We start from the raw sequence: 26451 nt of genomic DNA on the forward strand, positions 1-26451 counted from the left end.
GATTATAAGCTCTATCAAGTTTGTTTTGCTACCCAAAAGTTACAGTTTGAATCTCAAGTCGTCTTAAATATGCTTTCACAATGTCCCTGCCATTTCCGTAATTAAAGTACAACCTTCCACATGGCTTTCAGTTCATGTAATATTGAGATTCTTCTCTTAGATTACGCAATCAAATCTCCATTCGTTTCTTACTGATGACACGGCCGGTAGAGCAGCCAGTGTAGATGTAGCGTTGCCCAGTACTGCAGCTTGGGCTAAATCGACACCGAATTAGCGTGTGGAGAACACCATGTCCTCGATATGTCATCACCGATGTGTCTCCTCGAAGTTTGTGCTTCTTCAGTGCTGAAATGAAGATATAATTTGGACAAAATGGAGTTGGGATGATGAGCGTGAGAATAAAAAGTATTCCGGACATATGACTTTCATTGAAATGAGAAAAATTAAAATATTTCGTTGTAAAAATACACAAAAAAACGAAAACGTGCAAAACGAGTTTCAAGGTGAAATTACATGACAAGTTCCTTTTATTATCAATATTGCAAACACTTGGAAGAAGAAAAATAAAATTATATCCTAACCCGTTGTTTATTTACTTATATTTTTGCCTTAAAAAAAAACAAAAAAACCTTTTCTGCTGTTTTCCAGTTTATCTATATTTTTTATTCATCATGTGCATTCTCCAATCAATTTATTGTCTTCCGGAAATACCAGAAAAGACCGAGTTGAAATAATGCCCTAAGAGCATAGGTGGGCACCGGTCCGTTACTCCGTTACCCCGTTACTAACGAAGTTACTTTTTTGAGTAACGGAGTCACGGACCCGTAACTTTTTTTTTACTGTAACGGACCAAGTAACGGAAGTTAATTTTTGGTCCGCTACTCCGTTAGTTCGCTAATTTTTGGCCGCTTGAATAGCCAACAACCAATAGCGTGCGCCGATACAAATGAAGCTGAGCTGCGGTGATAGTTGACTTCCATTTCCGTTCCGTGTTCAGAACTTCAGTTCTGCATTGTTCTTACTTCTTAGCAGCAGCAGCATCGTTTCTCTATCGTCCAACTTAACTTGTCTTGAAGGATGACAAGCTGATGGACATGGCCTTCCGCAAGGAGCCAGTCCTGATGCGCGTCTTCGCCAAATACAACACGGCCGTCCCTTCCAGCGCCTCCGTGGAGCGCCTCATTTCCATGGGCAAGGACGTCATCAGGGCAAAGAGAGCCACCCTCTCCGATGCCAGCTTGGAGCGTCTCATGTTCCTCAAGGTAAATAACGTAAAAAAGATTATATTTAGCGTACTTGCTTTTTTAACGTTTCTTTGTACTTAAATTAACTACTGTCCGCAAGAAACACTTAATTCAATGGATACATTTATGCTTTAATTACAGGGCAACCGCCACCTACAGCATGCCAAAATCACCAATTTTCACCCGATTGACCTGAAATATACAGAATTTGCAAATTGGGTCACTGAATTAGTTCACCAATCAAAAGCTAGAAGCTGATTGTTTTTTTTTAAGATCTAAAGTTAAAAGGTCAAGGCTGCACAAAATCATCAATTTTCAGTTTGTATTTTTTTTAAAACTGTTTTCATTATTTTGAGCATATGGAAGAAGAATGCAAAGACGAATACAAACGGTGGCGGACAGGCTTTGCATTTTCAGATGCTTTCTAGTTTGTAGGAATTGGATTCCTTCATTATAAATTTTGATTTATTATTTTCGGCCTCTATTGTGCAATCTATCTTGAAGACAACCTGTCATGTATCAGATTCATCAAGTCGTGAGTCTTGTGCAAATTTATTTTACAGAACTCAAGAATTTATGGGACAGAAAAATAATCGGCTGTAGTTATGAACGAATTAAACTGGGACGCTAATTACATTGAATAATGATGGAACTGCACATATTGCAAGCACTACTACCGGATAGACATTTTAAGTCTCGCCTTCAGGCTGTCTAGCCTGGGTTGGAATCCCAAACCAGCTACAAGCTGTCATCCTGGTGTCTAACAGGCAGGACGAGGCATCAATGTGTGTGTGGAACCTCGGATGGACGTTAAACTAGGCGTCCCATCTGTTACGTGAATCTGTTACATCTGTTACTTGGTAGACATGAATCATACAGTGTCCTTCACAAAGAGTAGGCAAGCTATCGCCAGGACATTGAACAAATTACAAATTATTGATCTGACCTACAGGGGACACTGCATAAGAAAGGAAATTAATGAATTCTGACAGGAATATAATGTTGAATGTGTAAAAGTCACAAGGTGCTCTGCTACTTTTAGTGAGCATTCATAAAACAAACAAAAACAAACCAAACCAAAAACCAACAAAATCAACAAAACAAACAGCAACAACAAAACCAACAAAAACCAACAACAACTACTACGACTACTACAACTACTACTACTACTTTAATGACCCCAATATTATTGCCATCCTTCTTTTGGGTTCCTCCATGGAAAGGTTTTGGCCCAAGTCTTTCACAAACCAGTTGGAGCAGGATGTCAAGGAGTGAACATCGTCACCGATAAGCTCTGTTTTTAACCTTTTTAAGCGCTTTTTTTTTTTCGTCCCTTTGTATAATAAAAAAATACGCTTTCCGGCATTTCTTTGACTTTATTTAATAAAAGTAGCGGAGTAACAGAGTAACGGTAACTTCCGTTGCTTTTTGTAACGGAGTAACGGATAACGAAGTTACTTTTTTGAGTAACGGAGAAACGGGTAACGAAGTTACTTTTTTGAGTAACGATGCCCACCTATGCCTAAGAGTAGCACAATGTTCTAAGTATTGTGAACATATTATACTGTTGTGGTGTGTTGAGTAGAGGGGAATAAGAGTTGTGCAGAGAAACTCAGTTAGAGGTGGACTGACAGCATGAGGGCACTCTCTGCCAACGATAGTCCCAGTTCTGCTGTGTGACTGCATTCCACGAGGCATCAAGGCCTTCTTTCGGTGAGAAGCGCCGCACGTCCCACAATTTTATTGTCTGATCCTTTGAGTTTGAGATGAGGTACCGTGAATCTCCCTGGAGCACAGTAGTACCACGCAAGCATAAGGAAAGAAACGATGTGATGAATTTACCAAACATTATACAGCACCCTTAAAGTTTTGAGCAACCATATTATTTTGCAAATGATAATCTAGAATGTCTCAGGTGTATGGAGGAGGTGAATATACTGCCTTTTAGGCATAGCCGAATGGATACAATATGGTTTATTTGTAAGGGACAATATGGTTTATTTGTTTGGCTGAAGGGGTGATTTTGTGCAGCATGGATGTGGCATTGTGGCAATCTCCATTTTTACATTTGTCTTGTTTAAATTTCAATGAACACAAGTTTCATGTACACAAGTAAAATTTCAAATTGTATTTTATTTGAGAAGGTTCATGATCACGTAGTTCGACAACTTGACTAGGTGACTGGAGAGGTTTAATATGATCATATGCATCCTGTATGAAGCACTGGTACTTCGGTAATCGCTATTATTTTATTTTTTATAAATATAACTGAAAAATAAGGGATTTCCCAAGGCATGATATTTCTGCTGATATCATTTGATGCTTTGCGTATTCACGATTTTTCCACAATATTTTTTTTAATTTTCCCTTCTGAATCGCAAACCGCCGGGAACCTATCCCCCTTTTTCCCATTGAAATGCTGCCCTGACATTCATGGCATTTTCCAGGAATATATCTCACACGAATGTTGGGATTCTACAGTATTATCAAAAGTATTGGGACCTTTTTATCAACAATGTCTTCGGCTTAATAGGGGCTTGGACATACTGTATTGTATGCCAGGAAAAGTATCCCTCCCCAGTGACGGGAAACATTTAAGTTAATTTATCAATTTAAATAATAGCATGGACTTTAAAAAGGTTAATTGTGTTGCAATATTTGTTTCACTCAGAGCCAAAGCTCTAAGCTACTTATACCGCCCACTGCAAAATGGTGGTGCAACATCGGTTGGCAGAGGTTCAATTTGTCTAACATGAGGGCAAAATATCCTGCTTGTGAAATAAAATTCAGCATTAACATTATTCATGCTTGTTCTGTTATTTCAAAAGTGAATGTTGAGTTTTTCAAATGCAGCATGGGAAGTGACCACCGTAAATGGGAGACAGACAAAAGCACGGCCAGACACCATGGTATAAAATATATGACAAGTAATAAAAACATTTTTTTAAATGTAAAAGGATGTAGGGATGTTGCTCTAAAAAGTATGTAAACAAAGTAGGGATGATCATAAGAAATGATCATGTGAAACCATCCCTACATCTTTGAATAATGTTTCGCTTTTACCTTGACAATGTCACTGGAGAGGGTTTTTGATCACATGCTGCATCCCATGCGAAGCACTGATACTTCACCAATTCCTATTATTTTATTTTCATAATTATAACACTGAAAAACAAGGGATTTCCCGAGACATGATATTTCTGCTGTTATTATTTGATGTCACATTGTCATGCATAATACAATGACACCGAGGCAAATGTGTCTAGCGGCCACGCCTCCATCAGGCTGATTAAGTCATAGTCCCGCCCACCACTCAGATCCTTTCCTATTCTTTAACAAAGGAATGTAGTTTTCCATACTTTTTCTGGAATCCTTTCAAGGTATTAAAACTACGATACCAAAGGATGTTGCGTGAAGTAAAACACTGTCGGATGGTACCAGAATCATTGCTATCGATAGAGGCAACTCGGAAATATTCCGTCTGAAGAAGATTATTATGATTATGAACGAGAAGATGAAGTCCAGGTTTGACTGATCTAATTTTTTTGCTCTTTTTTCCTTTTGCCATGGTCTGGCGTACTGAAAAGTGATCCCTACCTCATTAATCATCTCATCAGACCAGGGGAACTTCTCATATGTAGCCTAAGCAACCTTTGAGAAAAGATTCTGCAACTTTAGTTTTGAATGTAGCAAGAAGGGAACGATATTTTTTTCCACACCATCCTTACTCTCCTAGCATACTATATAGCATACTAGCATACTCTCCGATAGAAGATCATATACAGAACAAAGGCCCGGTTGCATAAAGCATCCTTAAGGAAAGATTTGAGGATTTACTTAACTATTTCCTAAAGTTTTTCTCAACCTTAAGGAAATGCTTACTTGAGGATTTCTCAAGGGTTGTTTATGCAACAGCTCTTAAGGAAATCCTTCGCTAAGGAATCACAGTGTACCTTCAGGTAAATGTTTCCTTAAGGATAAGGGAATTTTATGCAACCGAGTCTAGGACATTAACAGGCGGCATGTATGTTCACATAAATATATCACATTTCAGCAGAAATAATTGATTGCAATGCAAATAGGCAGCAACTTTTGGCTTAAATTTCCAACAGATCGACATACAAAGTCTGGAGTTGAAAAAACTAACATCCCATTAATTTTTATTTTGCCAAACATCTTCTAACCTTGGTGTCAATGAAGGTAACACCATCACGGTGTCCGGCCAGCACACCCACTGGTTGAGGATTCTGTTCTCGCAGCGAACGCCGATCCCACACCTTACACACAGCATCGTCTCCACCAGATACAAGGATCTGCGATCCCTCATCCATGAAAGTGACTGCATTTACATCTTCCTCGTGTGAATCAATCTGTGGATGGCAAGCCATTATTGTCACAGGCAAAAAAATTTTTTATTGGAAGCATGCTGCTCATACAAGTGGCCATTATTCCTCATTTACACCTTAGATGCCACCAATTAGCAGCCAACTAATGCTTTCCTGGGAAGAAGAATTACATGTAGGTGGGACACACATTCAAAAAGTGTAATGCTGCTTATAAAATTGCAAAGAAAGCTTTCCATACCTAAGAAGTGTCCAAAGAATACTGGCATGACACACTCAAGTCACGCATGCACGCACGCACGCACGCACGCACACACACACACACACACACACACACAGCACTTCCTGGGGAACTTTGGGTACCAGCAACGTCACAACAATGGCCCCACCTTTCTCACCGCACTCAGTGGGGCATTTCCTAAGGAGGAATTTCCTCCTCCCCATGATTGCCAGCCTATGGGGAGTATCCATGCTCTATCCTTTTAAATGCTGGTCGTTAAGGAAGGAAGCAGCACATGCAATAATTTTTTTGAGTCTTTGGTAAGACTCGGCCGAGGTTTGAACCACCAACGTCCTAGACTCAGGGCAAATGCTTTCACCACTACACCATCGAGTCTGGTACACCACCCCCGAGTCTAACCATTGCACCACCGAATATTAATAACGTTTTCAATTTAGTGTTATTGTTGTTATCCTTGGCAACAGCTTAAATGTTCATTGTTGCAACGTTGTGACCCTCAACAAGTGAAGCAAGATAAATATTTATTTTCATCTCAGATAATCAGCTTACTGGTAAACAATGGGTAGACATTAAGACTCAATGTACTTCCTGAATGGCATACATTTTAAAAATGGCACTAATGGTTTACATCAATCATCTGTTGTTATAAATAGAAGTCATAAGAGTCAAAAACATTGCTTGTCATAAAAAAATATTTGCTTTTATGCAAAGACAAAAGACTAAATTACAAGCATCGTAACTGTTGAATGCAGCATTTAATCAGTACAAAACCCATGACATGAAAAACAGCCAAGTTATTTGTATTGCACGGAGACATTTGCCATCCTTTAAGACACAAAAGGAAGGAAAAAAAGACCAATTTGATTTAACAATCGATACGAAATGGGATACAATGAGATTGAACCACATCCCCAACCTCTTATTAATCTAATCACACACCGATTATGATTAACTTGACTCCCTCAATGAAAAGGATGCAGGAGGAAGAGGAAGAGGAATCTGAGTGCATTTACCAATAACAAAAAGAGAGGCCAAGTTACTCATAATTGGGGAGAGCTAAGAAACTTTTCTTTCTCCATAACCATGAAGGAATTATTGGTCCGGCACCAGAAAAACGCGGTACAAAAGCGACTCCTTTCCACACTGCTTCCATTCAGTGTCGCACATCTTTCGAAATGGTGGATGAGTTTCCAGATGCCATTGGAAATGAAGTTGTATTTTTGTCTCAGAAACCTTTTTAAAAGAGAAAAACGTTTCGACTCTTGCTGGTCAAGACGACAATGATCCGTATACTTTTGTTGACAATCTAAACATGACCCAAAATGAAAATAAAAATTACTATCAAACAACAAAAGAAAAGCATGTGCAAGATTATTAATCAAACTTCAGCAATGCCATATTTACACATATCTACCCCCCAGTTAAATACAGTCTTATTTACAATATAAACCCATTTGGGAAAAATGAACAGGATAACAACACGTATGGCTTCTCTCCTGAAAGCTGTCATGGGGGTATTTTAACATCTAAAAGTGATTGCAGATGGGACAGCTGTGTCGATATCACCACCGAAGAATGGCATCATATCACTAGGGGCAGTTGAAATGTTGGAAATGACTTTCAGAACAACCATAAAACCATAAACATGATTTAATATTCCAATAGCATCCGGGAACTTGCCTACCACATGAATAGGTGGTGGTAGAGTGTGGCAATGGCTGAAAACTAGAGAGAAAACGACCACCATCTTTGCTGATTTTCGCTGGTGCAGGATCATTCCTTCAGGGTTGGGGAGAAAACTTTGACACCCCCCACTCATCCCCATATATGGCAAACTTTGTCTCGAGTGGTGCCTTCAGTGGTCTTTTTCTCAAAGCAACGCAACATTTCATCAGGTAGCATGCATGACTTAATGATGTATCACATATGGAAAACCATCTGCAAATAAGTGAGCTAGCTGCCAAAACCAAGGCTAGAATTGTATGTACCTTTAACGTTCTTTGATTTCTTTCACGATCAAACACATAAACACAGCCATCATTTGCCCTAGAAAGCAGCCAAAAGAGAAAATATTTTAAAAGATGTCAAGGTAGAATCTCCGCGTTATGACTCGACTCAGGCCTAAGGGCTGGCATGCAAAGCTTCTGAATATCACTTGCACAAAAGTGCTGCAACTCGTAAAGAACAATAAATAAACCTCACCCTCCCATGATCTCTTGGCTATCGGAGGAAACGGACAAGGAAAAAACGCAGAATCTCCGCACAAAAGGGCTGCAACAAAAGGCCAGCACAAAAGCAATGGTTTGAAATGGATTTATCGAGCCAAAATGCTTCTTCAACTGATGTATCAAAATGCAAGCTGCCTACACACAAGATGCGGCATGGCACATCTAAATAGTGTGTTAGCAGAAAGGAAAGCACAAAAGGCAAGTGCGTTATAAAGGAGTCACTGTGCAGCAGTTAGAAGAGTGTAAGTAAATGCAGTGGAGTAAAATGAGATAAAACAAGATAAGAAACGCTCATCAAAAGTGGCTTACCTGAGATCCAGCGGTGTGTGTGTCTCATGTTTCCCATAAATGTTACAGATGTGAACTGAAAACAAAGAGAAAACACCATAAAATACAGCATCATCAGCCAAATGAATCCTTCCAAGCAGGATTTGTGACTGGGAATGAACGATGCTATTCTACAGTTTTGTGAAAGCCGTGTGGAATGGAATCATGCCGTTGCATTGTAAAGGCAGGCTTGGAAAGGTATCGTTATCATCTTTAAAGTGCTATCTGATGTGGTATTTGGGTTGGCTTGTTCGGTGTTCACAACGAAGCACTTTCCTAATGATGCTAAGAAATTCCAGTTTCAAATCCCATATATTGTTCCGATTTGTCTATTGTCTAGCAATGTCATTGTAGATCATGTAAAGTGTGCTGCAATGTACCAATGGCCTTGTTTTGCAAGTGATGTACGTACAAGCTCTTCAATGAGTCTACGACGCTGCAGAAAAAACTACAACGGCATTCGCTAGAGCGCATACCTCTGCCAGGCTGAACAGTTTACGTTTTGTATCCCACCAATTGGCCTGATTTACATCCGGGCCTGAATCAAAATCGAATCGGCTTGTTCTTGTCACCTACCCAAATCATTCACCAATTTTTGCCATAACTTGTCCACAACTTTTGGAAATATCATGCAATATCGTATTTGGCCCCATCTCTCAATAAAAAAATAAAAAATAAATAAACACCGTTTAGAGGCCATTTTTCCCCACGAAGCGGGGGTTGGCCTTTTTCGGGAACCGTGGTTGTTGTTGTTTTTTGGTCCCCTTTTTGAAGCAATGTTTTATGGCCGGATGCCCTTCCTGACGCCAACCCTTTTTGCCACGTTTAACGACAAACAGGGAATTACCAGTGAACTGGTACTCAATTAGCCGACCTCAGAAGGATGACAGGCTGAGTCAACCCCCTTGGCGTTAATTCAGCGATTGACTGGGATTCGAACCCAGGATCCTAGGATCCTAAGCCGGCACCCTAGCCGCTAGCCCATCTCTCAATGATGGAGAATAACTTAATTTTTTTTTTATTCTCATATCTTGATCTGTATCTTCACCAAAATCGAACTATGATCTGCTTCTCCAACAACTCCAAACTGCCTCCTCCCACCCCTGTCCACCCTTCCCCACTCCTCACCCTACCTAAATTTATATAGACCAGCAGAAAAATTATATATATTTTACATCATTCATCCTTAAATAATCCCGCCAGTGTACTGAACAATGGTGTACTGAACAATGCATGCGGAATGGACAATGCTAATGGTGTAATCAACTTCGGACTCACAACCACATTTATTAATCTACAGTATATAGACTAGCCCCAAAGCCTATTAAAATGACGGGCACCCATTCTATATTTTCACATTCAGCCATGAATAATCCTGCATTTATTTCCTGGATGTACCGAACAACGTTTGCAGAATTGCCAACACGCAGGTGCCGATACTGGAAGGAAGTTCAGACAGAGTAGCGGAATAGATGTACACCAACACTTTGACCTTCCCCCATCCGAACACCCCCAAGCTCCCCATCCTCACACCCAAACTCAGGTTCACCTCTCGCCCCCCTTCCCCCCCCAACACACCGCCAAGCCCACCTCATTTCAAATTTCCAGTTTTTCCTTCATGAGAGTTTCCTTCTGTATGCATCCTATCCACCCCTACCCTCATTCCTCCCCATACCAATTATTTGTCCAAGATTCCTTCTACTTTGTCCTTCAACTTTGTTATTTGTGTTTCCCCATTTCTCTACTGTTCCTTTTTGTTCTATTGCATCCTGATCTGTTCAGTGTACCAGCTCTTCCACAAGCCTTGACCTTGTATACAAAGTACAGTACTGACAAAACTGAAAAATCATCTTGAAGGTCCATGCAAATCTTGTATGGCTTAAACGTGAACTGTACATAATTCTGTTCACAGCCGTAGAGACCATCATATTGGTCAATTTGACTCCTCAATTATTTTATATCTGAACAGATTGGTCAAATATAAGGCTACTGTGGGAAAATAACATGATGTGCATCAACTTCAGTGTTCCCTGGCTGCAACAAGCGATTTTCATCCTTGGTGATCATGGTGGATGGCATTCAGCACTGCTTCTTCCACCCTGGATCACATGATGCATCCACATTTCATCCACCATAAATAAGGCTGTGTGTTCCAGGAACATGTCAGGCTTGCTTTGCCTCTGCTGCAGTCGAATCGTGCACATCAACATGCATATGGTCAGGTAATCATCAAATTACAAAGGGCACCAATTTTGTACAAATCTTTCTCTTTTCCATGTTTTGGTGGGAATGTAGAACACACCTGCAGTGGAAGTGATCACTTTGTGCACATTTTTCTGGTACGGGTAACATTGGATCAGCTGGAAAATACAGAGTGAATCAAAAGTAGCGCCCGCGCCCGATTTCTGTTTTTTCGGCTGTCAGATTCTTTCTGGGATGTCATGTTGTTAATAAATTGGCTTGCAGATTATTAATTTTCTTCGTTTATTTATTTTTGTTTTGCAGGTTATTGCTGAGAGTTTGGAAAGTTACTGAATTTGCACCAAATTGAACCATGAATTACCTTTCAATGAATCAACGCATTGCAGCCGTGAAACATTACTACAAATGTAATGAACAACCAACGATGGCGGCATGCCGTTTGGCACAGGAATTCAATATTAACCCACCCCAGGGAAGAAACATACGATTGATTGTCGAGAAATTTGAAGCAACAGGGTCTTCAAGAAATTTGAAGCAATTTGCTTCAATTTGAAGCAAATTTGTATCGGCACCAACAAATTTGAAGCAACAGGGTCGGTAGCCACTGCAAAGAAGTCCGGTCGTCCGAAAACGGCAACGAATGTAGCTAAGGCTGAAGAAGCCATCAGGAGACTGGAACAAAGTCCGCAAAAGTCAACTCACCGTTTATCTGCAGAGTTGGAAGTGAGCCAATCAAGTGTTATCTGTATCCTTCACCAGAAAAAATGGAAACCTTACATTCCACGCTTACTCCATGCCCTTCATGATGGAGATGACCCCAGACCTCCCCAGACCTTACACCTCCAGATTTCTTTCTTTGGGGGCTCATGAAAGACCTTGTTTATCGTGAAAATTTCACCCCAATTCCACTTTTTTGAAATACCAACTTCTGTCCTGGAAGTCCTTGGTGTCCTTGTGTTTTATACTTCTCCCTCCCCCCCCCCCCCCTCCCCTTCCCACGCCTCCTCCCCCCAAGCCCTCTCCCTTCCACACATCTCCCTGCTCTCAAATGTTGTGTTTGTGTGCTTCCCCATCTCTCCCCATCTTGTCTTCCGCTCCCTCTTTTTATATATTTTGTTTGTCTGGTTGATTTGTTTGTGAAGTTAATGTTAGCTCTTTCACGAGCCTCGATTCAGTATACAAAAAAAAAAAAAAAAACTCCGAGGGCCTTTCTCTCTCTCACTGCAGGCAGGTTGGTGGTCTTTCTGTCTTCCACCGACTCCTCTCAGGCCTAGCTCCCCCTGCTCTGTCTGTGCTCTGTCCCCCAAATATTCCTGCAGGATGTATAAGAACTGCCAACAACCCTCTTCTGGTGAAACTGCCAAAATCAAGACTCTCTGCTCACCTTCACTCTTTCATTCCTCTTTTCTCCAGCCTCTGGAACAAACTCCCTCACTCTCTTCAATCCCACTCCTCCCTCCAGGTCTTTAAAACAGCTGTCTACCACCATCTCGTCTTCCGCCATCCAAAACCTTGATCTTTTCTACCCCCGTTAAAACACCCCAAATCCACCTCTTTCAATCCCCAACCTCTTTCCTGAAAGTCCTCGAAGCGTTCATTAGCTTTATACCGTGTACACCTCCCTCCTCCCCCAGCCCTCCCCCTTCCACAGATCTACCGATGTCCCTGTTCTCTTCTGTTGTTGTGCTTTTGTGCTTCCCTCTCTCCCCCTATTGTCTCCCGCTCCCTTCATTGCATGTTTTCTGTGTATGTGCATGTTTTCATGTTCAATGTGTTGGCTCTAACATGAGCCTCGATTCTGTATACAAAAAAAAAAAAAGTATAAAAAAATTGATGTCTCTTTCACTTCATCATTGTGCATCACAAATAATTAATAAAAAGGAGATGGGTTGGGATGGGAATAAAAAGGAAAAAAAGAGATGGATGTAAATGCAGAAACAAAAGACAGATTTTGGTTAAGATATGAAATACAAATGAAGACTCACTGTAATTAGACCAACTTGAGTACAGGAAGTGAGCACCATCTGGTGTGAAGGCAGTGTCGAGCACACTCCAGCCCATATCCTGCGCACGTACCGTTTTAAACTTCTTGAATGAGCCATTACGTGTGTTATACATCCGAATCTTCTGATCTACAAACAGGCATTAAAACAAATACATCTTAATTCATCACATTTGGTAAGAAATAACACCAGCAATACTGACGGTTATATACTTTTTGGAGATCAAGTGATGTTTTGCAGAGCATGAGAGCGTGAAAAATTCCACCATGTTTGTGTAAGTATTGAATAGAAAAATAGATGGTTCGTTCTCGTTCTCTCTCGTTCTCATGGTTCTTTCTCTCTCTCTTTCTCATGGTTCTTTCTCTTTCTCTTTCTCTGTCTGTCTGTCTGTCTGTCTGTCTCTCTCTCGCACTCTCTCACTCTCTCTGTATATTTACACAATTACCCTTTGTCAAACTTGTGTCCGGAGAAATTTGGAGCAAACCTTATGCACGCACACACACAATCACTTACCTTGGCAAGCTGATAGAAACATGGACCCATCAACCGTATAGACTCCACAAAACACCTTCTCCCCCAGTTTTTCCTTCCGCCAAATATGTTTGGGGATAAATCTGCAAAGGATTGAGCATAAAATCTTTGCTAATAATTCTTATGTTTGAACAGTCTATACTGGATGTAAAAATAAATAAATAAATAACTATTTTGATGAATAAAAGTTGTGTTGAAGTTGAATATTTTTATTGATAGTACGTATTCGTACATCAGTGGCCATATCATGCAAGGAGCAATGTGACCTATGTGTGTCAGTTGCACAATGATTTTAAAAAAAACAAGATCTGGGCTCATGGAAGAGCGAGGTGACAGGATAAAAAGGCCACAAACTTTGGTGTTTGTACATTTATAGCGTTGCTAGATTAATTCCACTGCATTGGGCTTATTCTAGAAAACTTGTGCGACAGTATAGTGTTTGGAAATAAAATTACTATTGATTACAATTAACATGTGGTAAGTTAGGTAGGTTTCTAGGAGTACGGAAAAAGCAAAGTACTGATTGTAGAGTGACCGACCTCCTTTCTTTCAAAGGACTTGCAATACAACAACAACAAGGCATTTTAAGGCCATTTTCCCTGCAAGAGCGGGGGTTAGCCTTGCGGTCCCCATGTCCCCATGATGTCCCCATGACTTGCAATGCCAGAAAAAAAAGAATAATAATAATAATACACATTGAATCAAGAGCATCTTACTCACCTTGAAAGCACTTGTGCTTGTTGCCCATTTGAGAAAGATCTGCCACGGCATATACCTGCCTCCCTCTGGCATACATCAGCACATACAGGTATTATAAATACAGGGATCAAAACCACAACAAACATAGGAACTATCTCCCATTGAGTTGGGTTCATGTTCAGATTAAAATGAAGAGTGTGGTGATCATTGGGATACATAAACATAAGGATTGACATGTATGTAGAGGTAGATACCTGATGCAGAAGTCTAGGCAGAGTGTGGCACCGTGTGGTTTGGGGTTTCAGGTTAAAAACACCTCCAGTATCCAGCAGGATCTGCTGTTGGATCGTGCTGTGCTTCACTTCTGTTGTATCTGGGTTTGTATCCTCTGCTCGGGTACAAAAGAGTCAAGGAATCATCAATGAGCTTATGAGAACCGAACAAGAGAGTTACAATGGCAGATGTACTCATGCAGATGAATCATAACAATCACACGTTTGCCTTTATTTTCATTTCAAGTTTCATGCACTTGAGGCAGAAACCTTCTCAAATACAGTATGTGCCAATAATGTCCCTCAAAACAACAAATCTAACCTCAGAATATGAGAAAAGTAATCAATTTTTTATTAGACTTTATTTTTTATTAGAATCCATTTTATAGCTTAATCCCTGACAGGGTTAGATTAGGTACAAGGAAAAGAAACTATTTCTACGAGTTCATCTTTCTTTAGAATTTTTTTTTTTTTTTTTTTTTTTTTTTTTAATCGAGATTTTCAGATGCACACTCTTGGAGAGTGAATTTGGAATTTAACGAGTTGATCATTTAAATTAAGTCTCCAGCATACGTTCTTTTCATTTTTCAACAAAGGCAGGGATATCGCTACAACGCAGGCAAGAGAGGAGAACATCTGATTGTTATATATAAATGTTCTTGTGTTTATCTTTTCATCAAAACAAGGCATATCAAACCCACCTGGAGGGTTGTAGCAGTCACCAAGTCTTCCATTCCACCCCCTCTCACTCTCACTCTCATCACCAGATTGAGACAATGGAGAATGTCTATGAATTTCGTCCAACAGGTTTCTGTGGTCAAGATATAAAAATACAATAAACAAATAAAACTAGAACTGCCACTTTATAACTGCTGGCAGTGATCACGTTTCCTCCACCTTCCCGCTTTCATACAACCCCGCTCTCATTGAACACGCTTTGATACAACCCTGCTTTGATACCACTCCACTTTGATACATCCTCGCTTTCATTGAACACGCTTTGATACAACCCCACTTGGATACCACCACATGTTGATACCACCCCGCTTTCATTGGACACGCTTTAATTGAAGACACTTTGATACAACCCCACTTGGATACAACCCTGCTTTCATTGGACACACTTTGATACAACCCCGCTTTGATACCACTCCACTTTGATACATCCTCGCTTTCATTGAACACGCTTTGATACAACCCCACTTGGATACCACCACATGTTGATACCACCCCGCTTTCATTGGACACGCTTTAATTGAAGACACTTTGATACAACCCCACTTGGATACAACCCTGCTTTCATTGGACACACTTTGATACAACCCCGCTTTCATACAACCCCACTTTGATACAACCTCGCTTTCATTGGACACGCTTTCGTTGCACGCTTTCGTTGAACACGCTTTCATCGGACACGATTTGATACCACCCCACTTTGATACAACCTCGCTTTCATTGGACACGCTTTCGTTGAACACGCTTTCATCGGACACGATTTGATACCACCCCACTTTGATACAACCTCGCTTTCATTGGACACGCTTTCGTTGAACACGCTTTCGTTGAACACGCTTTCATCGGACATGATTTTATCGGACACGATTTGATACAACACCACTTTGACACAACCTCGCTTTCATACAACCCCACTTTGATACAACCCCGCTTTCATTGGACACGATTGCATCGGACACGATTGGATACAACCCCACTTTCATCAGACACACTTTGATACAACCCCATTTTTCATTGGACACACTTTGATACAACCCCGCTTTCATACAACCCCGCTTTGATACCACCCCGCTTTCATTGAACACGCTTTCATTGGACACTCTTTGATACAACCTGGCATTGATACAACCCTGCTTTCACATTATTTATTTTTTTCTACATCAATTTATCCCGAGATGATGCTCAAGAAATTTCATCCTGATCAGATGAAGTTTTGTTCTTGTCGAATTATGATGGTTTTTCCAAGATGGTGCTGGTACCACGTGACGTATAATGTCATAATTAGCTTTAAAAGATTCGACAGGCCAAAGCGCTCCTATCGTGAAAATTTCCTGTCCATCGGTCCACTGATTGCAGAGAAAATTATTTTTAAAGGAAATAAACCTGAAAGATCGCAGTGCCAGATTCCTTGGAATAATAGCCTCAGAAGCTCATGCAGAGTTTCTTCTTCTTCACAAAATAACTTATAGCTTCCAGACCACAGAACCAATCATCTTTAAATTTTGCACACTTGTTCCACTTCATGACTTATACTTTATTATGAAGTTTCACGGCGATCAATGAAGCGGTTCAAGAGATATAATTAAAAAAAGATTTTCGTTTAATTTATTTATCGCTGCCAATCCATGTGCGTTATCTCAAATTCGAAAAGGGCATTTTAGGATGCCCACATGGGGAACATAATTGTGAAGTTTCCATTCGATATGATCAAAAATGAGGGAGGAGCCAGGTTTTAAAGGTTTATATTTCAAAAAACATCATAACTCCGAAACAATGCTACGTACAGAAAAATGAACTTGTTTGTCTTGGGCATGCGATCATGCCTGCAAAGTTTGGCCTCGATCTGTTCAGCCGTTTCAGAGGAAAACGGTTTTTGGTAGTTTTCAAGGCTTTTCACTGAAAACAATATGGCGGCTGAACCACGTGACCTATGACATCATTCTATATGTTTTTCTGCATCAATATATACTGAGATGATGCTCAAGAAATTTCATCTTGATTGGATGAAGTTATTTACTTGTCAAATTATGACGTCATAATGTAGGCACCTATGACATCATCATTAACATATGTTATTCTGCATGGAGAGTTCTTTACAATGAGACGTGTCTCGATTTTTTTTTCTGTGCAGCGCTTTTGGAGATATAGAGGTGCAAAGTTTTATTTTGTTTTTTTCCAAGATGGTGCCCATACCACGTGACCTATGATGTCATAACAACAGGAATTTTAAGGCCATTTTCCCTGCAAGAGCGGGGATTAGCCTTGCGGTCCCCATGACAATCTTCTCCATCTTGCCTTATTTTCTGCATATCCCCTTGTTAACCCCCTTGTCCGCATTTATACTTCGACCATCTTTAGCCAAGTCTTTCTCGGGCTTCCCCGTCCTCTACTTCCTTCTACATTCACCCCCATCACTCTTCTCAACCAATCACTTTCATCCTTCCTCAACACATGACCAAACCATCTCAAACTGTTTCTCTTCACAGCATCCACCACAGGCTCTATTCCCATCATCTTTCACAATTCATCATTTGTCTTCCTCTCTCTCAACAATACTCCACACATCCACCGAACCATTCGCATTTCCACCCTTTCCAGCCTTCGTTGCTGCTCTACGTTCATTACCCATGTCTCGCTCCCATAAATCATAACACTTCTCACACGTGCAGCATACACCTTTCCCTTCAGCTTCAACGACACTCCCCTCCTCGTCAGCACGTCACTCAGTTCCCGAAACTTCTTCCATGCACATCTCACTCGAGCAACCGTTGCAGGGTCTGATCCACCTTCTCCATTCAACATGTCGCCTAGGTAACAAAATGTTTTCACACCTTCCAGCTTCACGCCGTCTCCAAGATCCAATGCAACATTTCCTCCATCTGCAGCTCCCTCTGTGCACACCTTACACTTGAATGTAGCTGCCACACTGGTTAATGACCGTCTCAAACCACTACATTTTTGATAAACCCACTCAGCGCACATTGTACATTGAATGGAATTCACTCCGACACCCTTCCTGCACACAGCACACGGCCACTTCCCAGTTCTTTCCACCTCACCACATGCTTTACCACTTGCCATCACCTTCGTTTTTCCGATATTCACCTTCAGGCCTTTTGTCTCCATACATTCCTTCCACTTGTTCATCTTCTCCTTCAGTCCATCCATACTTTCTGCAATCAACACCAGATCATCTGCATACAACAACTCCCACGGTAAACCCTCCTTTACATTCCGAGCCAGCACCTCCATCACAGCTACAAATAGTAGTGGACTTAGTACCGACCCCTGATGCACTCCCACCTTCACCTCAAACTCACCACTGTTCCCGTCCTTCGTCCTTTCAGCTGTGCGCGCTCTCTCGTACATTGCCATCACTACTCTGATCAACCATTCCTCAACTCCTAACTTCCTCAATGCCCATGTCACTACTTCATGTGGAACCTTATCGAATGCTTTCTCCAGATCAACAAACCCAAGAAACAACTTCTTCCTCTTCTCCATGTACTTTTCCTGCAACTGCCTCACAATAAAAAGGACGTCTGTCGTTCCTCTTCCTGGCATAAATCCAAACTGCATTTCGTCAATCTTCACTTTCTTCCTTATCCTCCTCTCCAACACCTTTTCCAATACCTTCATTCCATGCTCCAATAACTTTATCGCTCGATACGAGCCGCAGTCCAGAGGATCACCTTTGCCCTTGTATAGCGGGACGAGGGTACCCAGTTCCCAATCCACTGGAATGCGGCCTTCTTTCACCACCAGATTGCAGATATCTGTCATTCTCTTCACACCCCAATTTCCCGCTGCCCGCAACATATCTCCCACAACTCCCATCGGCCCTCCCACTTTTCTACTCTTCATTGCTTTTATCGCTTCCTCAACTTCCTTCTCAGTTATCTTCTCTGCCGGTCCTAAAACTGGGTTACTCTCTGTGTTGCCATTTGAACACCAAAAAAAAAAAAAAAAAAAAAATGCTTACACTTCGACAGCTGAAGAAACACTGGGGTATGCAAGAAAAACAAAAGAGGAATGGATTAGCGACGACATCTGATCGGTGATTGCTGAGAAGAATTAATGCATGAATAAACTTTTGAGTACAAGCATCTCTGAAGAACAAGCAGCCTTATGAGAAGAATATAGATCATTGGACAAGAAAGTGAAGGGCTTCAGCTCGCAAAGACAAATGAGCATTTGCTGAGAAGTATACATCCTCAAGATTTATGGTCTCCCACCAAAAATCATTAATGTCATCATCTCACTCAATGCAGATGCCAAGTGGGCCGTAAGGCTAGACAATGTTTTGGCAGATCTCTTTGCCGTTTCCCTTGGTGTGAGGCAATGTTGTATCTCATCCCCTCTGCCACTTGGAATTGTTAAAGATTTTGTTTTGAAACAAATGGGAGCATGTAAGAAAGTTATTCTATGGACGAAGAGCAATCTTGGAGATTTAGACCACACCCCAAGGTCATACCCTGTCTCACCTGGAAAACAAAAACACTTATGTAAGAATGCTGTTGATACTATGTAAGTTGATACTGAAGTTGGGCCTGTTGGGCTTGAACACCTCCCTCTGCAATTGTATCCTGGACTTCCTGACCGAGAGACCTCAGACAGTCCGGATCGGAAATAACATCTCCGGCATCGCCACACTGAGCACCGGTTTCCCCCCCCCCCCCCCCCCCCCCCCCAAGGGCTGTGTGCTCAGTCCACTGCTGTTCAGATTGCTGACTCATGACTGTTCTGCCAAGGACAGTTCAAATCATATCATCAAGTTTGCTGACGACACGACAGTGGTGGGTCTCATCAGCAACAACGATGAGTCAGCATACAGAGAGGAGGTGGAGCGGCTAGCAGTCTGGTGTAGTAACAATAATCTGTCTCTTAATGTGGATAAAACAAAAGAGATGACTGTGGATTTCAGGAAGGCCCACGCTGACCACTCCCCACTGTACATCAACGGTTCCACCATGGAGACAGTTAGGAGCACCAAGTTTCTTGGTGTGCACATCATATATGACCTCAAATGGTCCTTCAACACCACTTCCCTAGCCAAGAGAGCACAGCAGCGAGTCCATTTCCTGCGACGCATGAGGAAGGCAAGCCTTCCCCCCTCCATCCTCACCTTATTCTACAGGGGTACCATTGAGGGTGTCCTGACCAGCTGTATCACTGTCTGGTACGGGAATTGCAATGCCAGAATCTGCAGCGGATAGTGAAGACAGCTGAAAACATCATTGAGGTCTCTCTCCCCTTCATGCAGGATATCTGTTACAAACACGCAAGGCCACCAGCATAGCTGACGACCGTTTCCACCCGTCCTATGGACTTTTTGCCCTCCTGCCATCTGGGAAAAGGTACCGCAGTATCCGGGCCAGATCTGCCAGACTCTAACAGATAATTTTTAAGTGATTCTTCACCATTGAGTGATATGGCCAACCAGGCAGAGGTATGCTCTCAAGAGTGCCGTTCTAGTTACTCCCGCCAGGGAGTAATGCATTCGATCGTGTCCGTCCGTGTGTGTTCGTTTGTTTGTGAACAAGATATCTGGAAAAGTTCTGAACGGATTTGGATGAAAGTTGGTGGGATGATTGCCCTTGGGATAAGGAAGAATTGATTAGTTTTTGGTGAAGCTCAGGATATTATTCCGGATCCAGGAATTTTTTGAAGGATTTTTTTTTACCATCGGAAGATTGGGCTCAGCAGCGGCCACCAACGGCGGGAGTATGCATTCTACTGAGTGGCGTTATAGTTTTTTCTGTTATTTGGTGGCAGACAGTTTGTTGGCCTCTTCTCTGGTCTTGCACCCTCTGCTCTTTCCGTGCTTTGTTTCCTGGTCTTGCACCGTCATCTTGTGTGCTTCCTGCGCGAGCGGCTTCGGGCCGCCTTGTGCTGCCGACTTCATTCGGCGATCTTGTTGGAGCAAAGTTGAGTGGCGGCCGGCTTAAAACATTTATTTTTATTTAATCTTACCCTTTGTGTGTTTTCGTGTCTGAGTTGAGACATCTCACAGTAGGATTTATTTTACCTCAACCTTTATTTTGCCAATCCCTGGTGTTGGGCTAGCGGCTAGGGTGCCGGCTTAGGATCCTAGGATCCTGGGTTTGAATCCCGGTCGATCGCTGAATTAACGCCAGGGGGGTTGACTCAGCCTGTCATCCTTCCGAGGTCGGCTAATTGAGTACCAGTTCACTGGTAATTCCTTGTTTGTCGTTAAAGGCGGCAAAAAAGGGTTGGCGTCAGGAAGGGCATCCGGCCGTAAAACATTGCTTCAAAAAGGGGACCGAAAAACAACAACAACCACGGTTCCCGAAAAAGGCCAACCCCCGCTTTGCGGGGAAAAATGGCCTCTAAAGGTGGTTATTTTTTTATTTTTTTTAACCTTTATTTTGCCGTGCTTGACTTTCATTCAATTTATTATTGTGGCATTTTTCATTTGTCGTGTTTTTGTGTTTGTGGGTTCGAGTATAAGCCCCGTGAGCTCCGTGCAGGTAAGCACTTTGGTTCTTTCACCCGTGCATGATGGACCAACCGGCAGTTTCGGGAATTCGCCTCGGCAGTAAGATCGATCGGCAATCCATCACCCTGCGGTGTTATCCGTAGGGGCTGACAGGACAATATATATCAGTACATATGCATCTCAATATTGAGAGTGGGGAAAGCGCCAGTGAGGTGTCCCATACTGCCCTTGCTGCACCTTACTGGAAGAGATAAACGCCGCCTGCCACATTATCTCTCGCTTCCACCAAGCACAACATGGAGTCATCCTGGATGCAGTTGGGAGTATCGATTATAGTATATAATTAGTGCTCCAACCTATGACCATATGCCATGACGCACTTGTGACAGTATCTGAAACAACATCTTTAGGATTTGTCCCTGGGAGATGGCTTCTCCGGGGCTTCGCAGACAGTGCTGACGTCGTGGCTGAACAGATGTTTGTTTTTCTCAGGCATGTTTGAACGGATTTTTGTTTTTCCTCAGAGATGGCTGAACGGATTTTTGTACTCTGAGATGGCTGAACGGATTTTTGTTTTTCTCCGAGATTGCTGAACGGATTTTTGTTTTTCTCTAAGATTGCTGAACGGATTTTTGTTTTTCACCGAGATGGCTGAACGGATTTTTGTTTTTCCTCAGAGATGGTTGAACTTTGTTTTTCCTCAGAGATGGCTGAACGGATTTTTGTTTTTCCTCAGAGATGGCTGAACGGATTTTTGTTTTTCCTCAGAGATGGCTGAACGGATTTTTGTTTTTCCTCAGAGATGGCTGAATGGATTTTTGTTTTTTTCTGAGATGGTTGAACGGATTTTTGTTTTTTCTCTGAGATGGCTGAATGGATTTTTGTACTCGGAGATGGCTGAACGGATTTTTGTATTCTGAGATGGCTGAACAGATTTTTGTTTTTCCTCCGAGATGGCTGAACGGATTTTTGTACTCTGATGGCTGAACAGATTTTTGTTTTTCTCTGAGATGGCTGAATGGATTTTTGTACTCAGATGGCTGAACGGATTTTTGTACTCTGATGGCTGAACAGATTTTTGTTTTTCTCTGAGATTGCTGAACGGATTTTTGTACGACGAGATGGCTGAATTATGGCTGATTTTTGTACGATGAGATGGCTGAACAGATTTTTGTTTTTCTCTGAGATGGCTGAACGGATTTTTGTATTCAGAGATGGCTGAACAGATTTTTGTTTTTCTCAGAGATGGCTGAACGGATTTTATATTCTGAGATGGCTGAACAGATTTTTTTGTTTTTCTCAGGGATGGATGAACGGAGTTTGGTTTTTCTCAGGGACGGCTGCATAAAACTTTCGGAGGTATATCAGTGATTGCAGGGAAGTGTTTTCAGCCAAAATAAAAAATAAAAAGTTGGATTCTTTTATTTATTTCATTTTTATATAAGGCTTGCGTACAAAAATATATTTATTTCTCGATAGTACCTAATTCTTTAAAGGAATTGCAGCTATGTATATATAAATAATAATAACCACCTTTAGAGGCCATTTTTCCCCGCAAAGCGGGGGTTGGCCTTTTTCGGGAACCGTGGTTGTTGTTGTTTTTCGGTCCCCTATTTGAAGCAATGTTTTACGGCCGGGTGCCCTTCCTGACGCCAACCCTTTTTGCCGCCTTTAACGACAAACAGGGAATTACCAGTGAACTGGTACTCAATTAGCCGACCTCGGAAGGATGACAGGCTGAGTCAACCCCCCTGGCGTTAATTCAGCGATCGCCCGGGATTCGAACCCAGGATCCTTGGATCCTAAGCCGGCACCCTAGCCGCTAGCCCAACACCAGGGCAGCTATGTGAAGGGTAATATTAAATGACACCCGACCCCGTTCCTTAGGGGGGTGTTTTAGGCCCCCACAAAAACAGGGGAAAAACAACATTTGTTTTGTTCAAAATAAGAAACAGGTTTAGAACAGCATTGGGCAACGTCGCTGTGTACCCCGACTAGTCATTTTTAGATATTGACCTTCAAACAAGCAAGCAGCACGTGATGTTATTAAAGTTTTTGGTGCGACTCGGTCAGGGTTCAAACCACCGACATCCCAGACTCAAAAAGCAGACACTCTAACTATTGCATCACATCGTGTGTTTATACCTGTAGATCGTTTATAATTCTGTTCTCAGAGCGGAGATCACCAACATATAAACAGCAATGACGTGAGAGCGACGAGGCGTTTAATGGGGGAGGGAACACACAGGTAAACAACCCAGCCAAGCCTACCAAACAATACCCACCATCGCGAATCAGGGAGACATGACGGAGCGAGCGGTTTCTCACCACGTCATGAATCATGATGTTGTTCGTTTGTTTGGACTCCCGCAGTCATTTCATCATAACCTCGTCCCTTCAATTCCCCTCATGTTGTTTATAATGATATAACAGTTACCGGGTCAGGAAGGGCAGGATATTCGCAATGTCTTCATCCCTCTCCATTGCTCGCGATCCCCGTAGGCCCATCGGCCGATTGCCGGTCTCAAAAGCAGTCTTTCATCCAACGGCAAAACGGAACTCCAACCTCCCTTTGGTGACACTCAGCGCATCGCGGACTCACGTCCTGACTCTTGACCAGAACCAACGTGCACAGAGCACTTGCCAAACAACACGTATCGGTATAGCGCCCCCTGTACAGTGTACTGTACCTCATTAAAAATCCAAAATCACAGTACAGTGCCTCACTGCATTACTCTCATACCATTCCAGATAAAGTACAGTTCGATGATGATGTAACGCGAGCCTTTAGCTTTACCATCACGGTGCGTCTAATTCCCGGTAAAAGTTCGTAGGGTTGAACTCAACTAGGCAAAGAAATGACAAAATATTTCCCTATTTACATACATTTTTAATATACACTTTATTACAGAAAATTAGAAGAGCTGCATAAAAACGCACAGAAAGTACCTCGAGTGCTTCTACTACTTATTGGAGCTTTTTGATAAACAAGTATTTCAAAAATCTTAAGCTGCGTCCTAATCCCTGGCGGTGTAATGCTCGTCAGTAACACGGTTGGCCGGCTGTTCCGTGCTTGAATGACCGCCGAGTTTTAAAAATACCCAAACTAATTAGCATTCTTTTGATAGTTTGATTGCATTTACACCTTTATTGACAAGAATACTTTACTTGGAAAACTAGTAAATGTTTGGATATTTTCAAAGACAAAAATGCAAATTATTTGCATTTGGCCACAAAATCAAATTACACTTGGTAGATGTTCGATTATAACGCGTGTGTAAGCACAATAGGTTGTTATAATTATTGATAAGCAAACGCTGCTAACTAGCGGTTATTAGAATTTACGGATTTTCTGTGTCACCGCCGTTGTTGGTTTTCGGCGCGAAACGGTGGGGGGGAGTGGGACTGTGTTCATGCTTTGTTTGTGTGTGCTGTTCCGCTTTGAATGCTCTTTACGCTGTACGGTTCTGCATTGATAGTGGGGGGGCCAATGTAGCAGATTGAAATGCCCGGTGAAATTGCTTGTTAATTTTTGGACACTGGTTGGGCTGTCTTTAGGGATGATATAAGTTCTAGAAAAAATATGTCTCCAATTGTTTCAAGTTCTTTATGGCGGCCATTTTGGATTTTCAAAATGGCGGATGTCGAAAACGTAAAATTCCATTATCTTGGCTTCTAAATGACCTAGAGTTTCGATTCTGGTGTCCAGTTGTACATTTTTGGGGATAGAGAATTGAATGAAACCTTCTTTAATAACCTACAAGGGATAAAAATAGGTTTTTATGGCACAGCCGAACCAGTGTCCAAAATCTAACTTAATGCACATCTATCTTAATTGTTATTTGTTATTTGTATGTTCCAGATTCGTGACCCTGAGCTATGATGGAGCCAAAAAGCAAGAAAACCAAGAAAGAAACTGATTTCACACTTTGCATTCAGTGCCAGGATCCCCAAGGTGCACTAGTGACTGAGCCAGCACTGGGCTCATATGCAAAGTTTCTCCAGTTCATCCAGGAGAGGGCACGATATGGTGATGCCGACTTCAAACAGATCAGCGAACGATTAAGCTGTTTCACTGCCACTGACTTGAGGAACAATAAAGCAAAGTGGCACCAGGCATGTTATGGATCTACATGCAACACTGCTCACCTGGAGCGTGCTAGAGTTCGCCACCAGAAAGCCTGCGAACATGGCGACACCCAGCATCTTCATAAGAGGTGTGGACGTCCTTCTTCTGCACCTGCCGCTGCAAGTACCTCAGGTTCTACGCAAGACGAGACTCTTCGCTTCACACGTTCATCATCAACTCCATTCAACAGAGACCTTTGTTTCTTCTGTCAAGAGGTCACTAAGGAAAGTGTACATGTTGTATGCACGTTCAACGCAGGTAAACAGCTGAAGAAAGCTGTTGAAGAAGGCAGCAACCACAAGTGGAAAGTTCAGCTGAGTGCTGCCATCAGTGCACATGATGCTCATGCGATCGACGTCAAGTATCATCTCCCATGCTGGGTGCAGAATGTCCAACGTGCTCCCAAGAGTGGGACATCAAGTGATGACAAAGAACACATACTGCAAGAAACTAATGTTATCAAAATAGCCGCAGACATTGAGTTTGTCAGCCTTGTTCGCTCTCTACTCCAAGCTGGTGAAATTCTCAACATGTCTGACCTGAAGTCGGTTTACTCCAGGATTCTTGACAATAATGGTGTGCACAATGTCCCATCACCTACTACCCAAGGCATGAAGGAGAAAATCAACTCTCACATTGATGACGTTCACTTCATGAAACCAAAACGTCGAAACGAGTCAGACTGTGTATTCTCCACTGCCGTGCGTGATGCAGCTGTCGAAGATGCAATGACGAAGACAAATGAAAAAAACATCGAACAACTGTTTGAGAGTGCCTCTGTTCTCCGCAGTGCCATTGCTTGTCAGAACAAGCACCCATGGCAATTTGAAGGAGAAATGAACACTGATGATGCTGAAAAGCATGTACCCAAAGTACTCTATGCTTTCCTCCGCTGGCTACTGGAAGGACCAGCCACGAGCATTGAGCCAGAGACTATGCGCTCAGCCACTATTCATCGAGATGTTATAACCATCAGTCAGAACATCATGTACGGCTACAAGTCAAAACGCCAAGTCACGTACAAGCCCAAAGAGCCA

The 26451-nt window shown here is 42.0% G+C and overlaps 1 protein-coding gene across 1 annotated transcript in view; it reads right to left on the reverse strand.

Moving 5' to 3' along the window:
- The window catches only part of DCAF11 (DDB1 and CUL4 associated factor 11), a 47345-nt gene extending 23163 nt beyond the window's left edge, over positions 1 to 24182 (reverse strand). The window contains exons 1-12 of the mRNA XM_068130363.2: positions 23723 to 24182; positions 14792 to 14901; positions 14073 to 14206; positions 13840 to 13904; positions 13102 to 13202; positions 12571 to 12717; positions 8366 to 8420; positions 8031 to 8099; positions 7817 to 7874; positions 5429 to 5614; positions 2877 to 3030; positions 193 to 345 (exon numbers count right to left, since the gene is read on the reverse strand). Coding sequence (XP_067986464.1) covers positions 193 to 345; positions 2877 to 3030; positions 5429 to 5614; positions 7817 to 7874; positions 8031 to 8099; positions 8366 to 8420; positions 12571 to 12717; positions 13102 to 13202; positions 13840 to 13904; positions 14073 to 14206; positions 14792 to 14901; positions 23723 to 23793 — 1303 coding nt within the window. The 5' untranslated portion in view covers positions 23794 to 24182. The remainder of the gene's footprint in view (positions 1 to 192; positions 346 to 2876; positions 3031 to 5428; positions 5615 to 7816; positions 7875 to 8030; positions 8100 to 8365; positions 8421 to 12570; positions 12718 to 13101; positions 13203 to 13839; positions 13905 to 14072; positions 14207 to 14791; positions 14902 to 23722) is intronic.
- Positions 24183 to 26451: the final 2269 nt, after the last annotated feature.

Source organism: Myxine glutinosa, chromosome 11, assembly GCF_964187855.1.
Source record: "Myxine glutinosa chromosome 11, kmMyxGlut1.1, whole genome shotgun sequence".
Classification (NCBI taxonomy): domain Eukaryota; kingdom Metazoa; phylum Chordata; class Myxini; order Myxiniformes; family Myxinidae; genus Myxine; species Myxine glutinosa.